The sequence below is a fragment of the Xenopus laevis genome, chromosome 8L (genome assembly GCF_017654675.1).
Source record: "Xenopus laevis strain J_2021 chromosome 8L, Xenopus_laevis_v10.1, whole genome shotgun sequence".
Classification (NCBI taxonomy): Eukaryota; Metazoa; Chordata; class Amphibia; order Anura; family Pipidae; genus Xenopus; species Xenopus laevis.
Window position 1 is genome coordinate 83758713 of NC_054385.1, and position 7616 is coordinate 83766328.

The 7616-nt window shown below is 39.0% G+C and overlaps 1 protein-coding gene across 1 annotated transcript in view; it reads left to right on the forward strand.

Moving 5' to 3' along the window:
• cdkl1.L (cyclin dependent kinase like 1 L homeolog) overlaps positions 1–5077 on the forward strand; it is a 37163-nt gene extending 32086 nt beyond the window's left edge. The window contains exon 10 of the mRNA XM_018230507.2: positions 269–5077. Coding sequence (XP_018085996.1) covers positions 269–376 — 108 coding nt within the window. The 3' untranslated portion in view covers positions 377–5077. The remainder of the gene's footprint in view (positions 1–268) is intronic.
• Positions 5078–7616: the final 2539 nt, after the last annotated feature.

The following is a 7616-nucleotide window of genomic DNA, read 5'->3' on the forward strand; positions in this document are numbered from 1 at the left end:
TCCATTGCTGAAAGGAATATCAGTTTGCCATTCTTGATCAAATGTACACACTGATGGGGTTGATGAACATTGCTTTCCATTTAATTCATACAAATGTAGTAAACAATATGTACTATATAAAATAAGTTAGACCCTTGTTGATTAACCTAGCAATAATGGAGACTGTTACTTCAAGATGTTTTTTTTTCTAACAGAAGGCTAATACAAATTAAGCCTGTTCCATTTACAGAGGACTAACTGAATCCCTGCTTTGTTTCCTCATCTCCAGCTCCAGCACCTTCCGCAATTAACAAGCAGTAATATTTTACCCGCTTTGGAGAACAAGAAGTGCTACGCTAACACCAGAAAATTCAACTACCGTTTCCCTAACATCTAAGAACTGGGAGAAAGGGACTAGTTAAATATTTATTGTCCTCACAGCGAAGCAACAGCAGCCTGTTAGCAGAAAATGAGCTAAACAGTGGCCTTTGAATGTAGTTTATATAATTCAACAGTTGAGTTGCTATTTAATTCTGCAATAGTATAATGTAAACTGAAGGTAGCCACTGTGCTTTTATTTTCTTATTTGGACTCTTTATATATACACACACTCCAGACACAGACACCTTCTTGCCATTGTCTAGTTGTCATGCTTTAGCATTAGTTGTACCCAAGTTGACTTTATAATCATATTTGCTCCTCTCCAGCAACCACACAGTCAGCACTTCTACAAATTTCTATCTGTGCTGGTGGAAAACCGGTTAACTGTTAAGAGATTAGTATGCAATTGGAATGCAGTGAGAGAACTATGGCCCTTGTCTACTAGTCCATTCATAGCACCCACACATTTGCACGCTTCTTTTCAGCTATATTCAGTGATATTTCTTTTTTATATGGATACAGTTATTATGGTTCGCTTTTATGGTATGCTACAATAGGCTTAAAGCAAATCATACATATACCTCAGCTTGTACATATTTTGTACAATCAGTTAGCATTTGTAGAAATTCTTTTTTGGTACATAAAACCTACATAGCCTAAATACTTACAAACAGGGCTGTTAATATAGTGGAAGCAGACCCTGTGATTGCAGCTGCCCAGAAGGTATAGGGGCCCCATGAGACACTGACTAGTAAGCAGTTTCAGTATATTTTATTCCTGTTTCCAAAGATTATTGGGGTCCTAAAATGATTTTTCTGTGGGGTCCAGTAACTTCTAGTTACCCCACTTCTTACAAAGAATGTGCTACCCTGCATCTATCACTCTATGCAATAGTAAATGTAAGCTCATTTACACAATCGAATGACAGTATATTGGTGTATGTTTTCATTTTGTACCTTCCAACTGTTGTCATCCGGCTCTCTGCATCCTTCAGCAGCTAAAGCTCATTATTCTACAAGAGCAGTTTGTGTGCCTTTTAACTTAGCAGAATAAAGATACAGGTTGGGAGTGGCTGCAATACTTCAAAACAGTGTTTTGCATTAGTTCAATTCGTAGTTAGAGAACTGCATAATTACATGTACTTGTGACTGCAGTAAAAACCTGTGTAAAAAAAAAAAGGAGCAACATTCTAAAAACTTGCCTGATGCTTTCAATGAACTTTAAATTGATGTAAGATATATTCCAAATTTGGATAGAGAAATGTGGTACCAAATTCAATAAAATAGCATATTGAAATGACAATTCAACTCCAAAATATACAAAACTGCTGTATTCATGTAAGGGATTTAGGCTTTTGTGACATTGTTATAAGACCAGTTTCACTACTGTAATATTTCTTACTCCAATTTGTTTACTACACTTTTGTGAATTCCACCTTTGCCAGGTATGGACACAAGTGTTTGTACAGCCAGCTGAGGCGCTGAGCTATATGTGAACCAGGTTATCTGCCTGGTATGGTAGTAGTGAAAGAAATTGCCATCTTGGTTTTTGATTTTAATAGGAAAGCAGTAACCAGAACCCTAGTAAGAGGGTTGAGGTATATTATTATTTATATGATACTATAGAATCTACAGTAGTACCTGCATCATGAGAGGGGAGCATAGTGTATGCTGGTAGATGGCACTGAGCTGCATTTATACGCAATCATTGTAGTGCAAATATGTACAAGCAGCCAGACCTTGGCTTTCATTATTCTAACAGTAGGCTAATTGCTGGCTAAATGCTGTGCTGATTGAAAGTGTGCTGGGGCTAATTAGTGCTAGACTGAACAGGAATGCCCAACTGAACACCTTCCAATGCATTTTTATACCCCCTGGTCTGTTTAACATAGTAGTTGAGGCCGAAAAACAGACAGGTGTCAATCAAGTCCAACCTTTTTGTCTAAGGCTAGGACTACACAAGCGATTTGGGGGTGATCCGACGTGCTGTGACAAAACGCATGTGACTTGTTGCATTCAACAAAAATAAGGTAAGAGATAGAATTGTCGCATAGTGTTGCAGCGTTGATCCGACACGTCACGACTGTCGGATGCAGACAGAGTGCAGCTAACTAAGGGTAAGGGTAGGGCTACATGGATGTTTTCGGCGCGATCTGACGCGCTGCACGCTGTGTCTGCATCCGACAGTCGCATCGGATCAACGATGCGACTTCATCCGACATTTCTATCTCTTACCTTATTTCTGTCACAGGCGTTTTGTCGCAGTGCAACGGATCGCGCCAAAAACGTCCAAGTAGTCCTACCCTTAGACAGGAGGGGAACACAAGTCATGTATGTGGTGATGTTGGGAACTACAGCTTCCAACAATACCCGGCAGCTTTCAAAGTCTTTCAATTCAAGTTTACAATAGCTGGATGGCCATGGTTTTCACATCCCTGATCTATCGCAATTTTCAAGGTGCCCTTTAAATATTGTTCCAGTGATGGATGATTTACCTGTGTTTATAGCTCAGTGGTACATATTAGGTTTTTGTAAGCCTGCATCAATTAATTTGTTAATAAGCTACTGCCTCACTTAAACATTTACCACAAACAGCCAGTTTCTCTCTCATTCCCATGGGTGAGTGGAATACTACTTTACAAACACATGGTGCACTTGTGCAGTACTTTATAACAACCCATCAGCATTTTGACTGATAACACTACATGGGATAGTCTAATCTATCGCAGGAAGTGTTACGTTATCACAGAACTTTTTTTTTTAATAACCGAGTCACCTTTTTTTTCCTCAAGTGCCAAATTATTCAACAAGGATATTATATTTGTTTGTAATTTAACCCTTAAAAGAACATTGATACAATTGTTTTGCTATTTGGAATAGCAGGGCTTAGCAGTCAATATTATACCCAGACTTTAATTGCACTGGTTGTTGTTTCTCTTTAGCATGATGATGGAAGTTCCAAGGCTGTTAATTGCACATAAAAATAACATTAGATAGATAGATTTAGTTTATAGGTTTGACATATTTTAGGGAGGCATCTGATGTTGTGTTAGGCAGACCCAAACTCTAATGATAAACGTCAGGCAGAGGATGCTGAAATGTAATGCCCTAAATGCATTTACACATAATCTAAACAGTCTGCAAAAAGGAAAATTTTGTCCAGACTCTTCAAAGAAAATTATATAGTATAGAAATTAACTGAATGTCAATCAAATAAAACATTTTCTTGCTGCTACTGGCCCTTTAAAATGAGTGTGATAATTATAAACACCAACAAGCATCTCTTGGATATTGCGGAACTAAACTCCCAGCGTTATCTTCACCCTGCATTTCTTTTATATAAACACGGGGACACATTTCTAGTTAAGAAATCATGTATTACTGAAACCTGACAGTATGTGTGAGGACAGCAGTTAACTGACTTCAGATATGTACTGCAGTGAATTGGTGTATTGGAAAAAAACACTTTGTAAATGGCTACAATTCATGGTCTCCATTTCACTTCCGCCATGTTTTGCTTGTTAACCTTTTGCTGACACATACATTGATTTTTCAGCCCTGTAAAAGTGGTGATTGTCAACGAGGAACTGCAACTGAAAAAAATCTACCAACCTGTAGTGGACATCTGCAAATAGCCCATTCATGCTGTGAGTCCTATTGTGGTTGTGATGTACTAGTCAAAACTGGACGAGGATGTATCAGCCATGTTATGTGATCTAGCAGAATGACTGAGTTGTTTGCAGCAGAAAAAATGTGTGAGCACCCACAATGATCCTAGTCGCTTACCTGCTATCCCAGGCTGGCACTGCTTTTCTTAAAACAAAAAAATGTCCTGTTTGAGGAGCACCACCAACTTGTTTCAATTTTGTGTTGCCCCAGGCAATAATATGTGCAGTACAGAACTTCTTTGTATACTGCACAAGCTCCCAGCTTCAGTAGAAGCAGTAGCAGCAGCTAGGGGCATAACTATATAGGAAGCAGACACTGAGGCTGCCCAGGAGGTATAGGGGCCCCATCAGGCCCTAATTCATGTACAGTTTCAATAAATATTGATAAAACAAGTCAACCTCTAAACATTTTGGGGGCCTGAAAATTAATTTGCTGTTGGGCCCAGTAATATCTAGTTACGCCACTGGCAACAGCGATTCTTTCAAAGAAGCAATGCAATACTCCCCCTCTCTCCCCCCAGTTCTCACCTTTCCAATGCTGGAGGGGGTCGGGGGGCGTATTGCTAGTGCAGAGAGCTCAATTGAACTCACTTGCACTAGAAAAGCCAAATGTCTGTTTTAAAAAAGCTGACATTCAGCTCATAAAGGTACCTGGAGTGGCTTTTTTGCAGCCCCTGGAACATTGCTCTGCGCTGTCACCTCATTGGCGCCATGTCCATAAGAAGGGGATGTCTGCGATCCCAAAAAAGAAAATGGTAACAGGGCACTCCTCGAAGTTTATTCCAATTTGGTAGGTTTTTATGTCTGGCAATTCCCATGTAACCATACTGATGCAAGGCTGGTCATTGTATTAGTAACCTGTATGGCGGTCATATACAATAGAGATTTGTACTTTGGTGCTGTCTGGCATATGATGAATTTCCACTTTATACTCTTGTTGGCATTATGTTTATTATATTATTCAGTTTTGTGTTACCTGGATGTACCTGTTTGATACTTCTAATAATGTTTGCCATGTGATTAATAAAAATGAATAATTTCTACTCTAAACACTGTTCCATCTTGTATGCTTGTTACAGATAAATCCATAAACCTGTACTAAAACAATCAAACATGTTTTAACCTTACTGTAATATATCCTATGTTTATTGCTCTTTACTAGACTGGAATATTATGCACATAACATTACTTTGTTGAATATTTATATTCTGGTTTCTCACCATTCTGATGGAACATAGCTGTTGAGCAACAGCCAAGAGGGAATAAATTTATACGTAGTGTCTGAAATGCCCCTGCAAGAGATTAATGCTATAGTACAGGTATGGGACCTGTTATAAAGAATGCTGGGGTTTTCCAGATAACGGATCTTTCCATAATTCGGATCTTGATACCTTTAGTCTAATAGAAAATCATGTAAACATTAAATAAACCCGACCGGCTGGTTCTGGTTCCAATAAGGATTAATTATATCTTAGTTTGGATCAAGTACAAGCTACTGTTTTATTATTACAGAGAAAAAGGAAATCATTTTTAAAAATTTGGATTATTTGGATAAAATGGAGTCTATGAGAGACAATCCAAAACTTCCTTCTGCCTCTATATTCTGCAAAAATAGTTAATATTTACCAATGCGAGGTGCTCAATGTTGGCTCTACTGCAATCTTGTGCTTCAGTATGATACACACAAAAATAGAAACACTTCATTAAATGCTTCTGCAAAAATCCAAGATTTTTCATTTATTTAGGGTAAGGTCACACTGGGCGATTTGGGGAGATTTAGTCACCTCGCGACTAATTGCCTCGTCTTTGCAGCGACCAATCTCCCCGAATGCCTTACCTCTGTCTTACGCTGGCTAAAATGAAAAGTCGCCTGCGGCATGGCACACGCGTCGCTTGGTATTCTGAAGTCACCCAAAGTTTCCTCGTGAGAAGGAAAAGCTAAATTTATGCACTACCTCCCTCTAAAGTATTCGCATTGATGACCTTAATCGCTATATTTTCAGCTCACCTATGCGACTACAAAAGCATAAAATCATGCTTGATGTTCTGCTCTGCTTCGGTACAATGAGGCGGCCATCTTGATAAAGGATTAGATGCTTCCTTCTCCTCTCCATCCGTATTGCACATGCGTGAAAAAGACTTCGCCTGACCCCCAGGAGCGCATCACATATGACCTTACATTAGTGCTGCATTGTAGCTTGCATTCAAAAAATATTTTTGTCCCCTCGCTGCACACCGCAAGCGCTCATTGCTGCCAGGTAGCTGTTCCCTTCATGAATAAAAAGGAACGATTGTGCGTCTACATAGATACGAGGCGCTTGCAAGCTGATTGGCTGGGGGGCGTGTGTACAGTGATCAATGATGACGCGTGCATAGCTTGATTTGCATGCGCATCATCTTACAAGGGAGGAAAGCTGCGCCTCTGAAGCATGCGCAACAGAAGTCCTGCGCTACATTCTAATCAGAGCTCAGTTCCTGCTAGCAGACACCAGGGAGACAGCATTAACTCCGTTCTGTAAGTAATTAGCCGACCAGACTGGTGATAGAACTTTACGTAAGATTTAGCTTTCGTTGTCCTTTAAGGTGATATCTCAGCAAACGTATCCGGGTCAAGCCCCTTCATCAAGTGCTACTTGGGAGACAACCTTTCCATAATTCTGAGCTTTCTGGATAACGGGTTTCCAGATAACGATCCTATACCTGTACAAGTATGCCAGCAGTCCTCCATTCCATTATACTGATTAAATCTGAAGACAATAAAATGTAGCCCTATTTAATAAAACATGAACCAAATAGAAGAGACTGGCTTCAGAGACTGGTTTCAGCAGCACAGACTTTATGTCAATGTAGCAGTAGTAGGCTTGCCAACTATCCTGTTTTGAACGGACCAGTCTGGTTTTGGTGGGTGCTGTCCAGTTCTACAACAAATGTCTTGAGTTTCAAAAAATAAAATGCACATCAATAGACTTACAGATACAAGAAAACATTTGGTACCCTTGCCACATTACATATTTAGTGAAAAGTAGTAAACATTACTTGAACAGTAACTTGAAAAAATAGGAACTTTGAAAATTGTAATTGTGGCACGTGCAAACTATGCTAGTAAATTAAATTTAGTAACAATCTCTATGGTGCAGATCACAGCTTGTAAATGCCCTTTGTTTCCAGAAGTTCCTGTTATTTATTTTTTGTTGGTAGGGATTTTCTACCCAAAGATTTTCAAAGATGTTTAATTCAGGGGACTGTAAGAGCCATTCTATAACCTTCAGCTTGCTTTCCTTCAAGGATTTGTATGAATTAAAGTAATAGCGCATTCGAATGGTACGATTCAAAGTTTTTCCCAAAAAAAAACTTCAAATTGACTCCAAAATAGGTTCTAGGAGGTCCCCCATAGGCTAAAACAGCAATTCGGCAAGTTTTAGATGGCGAATGGTCGGTCGAATTTTTAAAGAGACAGTACACAATAAATTTTGAAATTCAAATTTGAATCGAATTTGGACTATTCCTTAGTCAAAGTACACCAAATAAGCTCGAAATTCTCGAAATTTTTTCATTTGAATTTTCACTTCGACCCCATTGTGTAGACTTT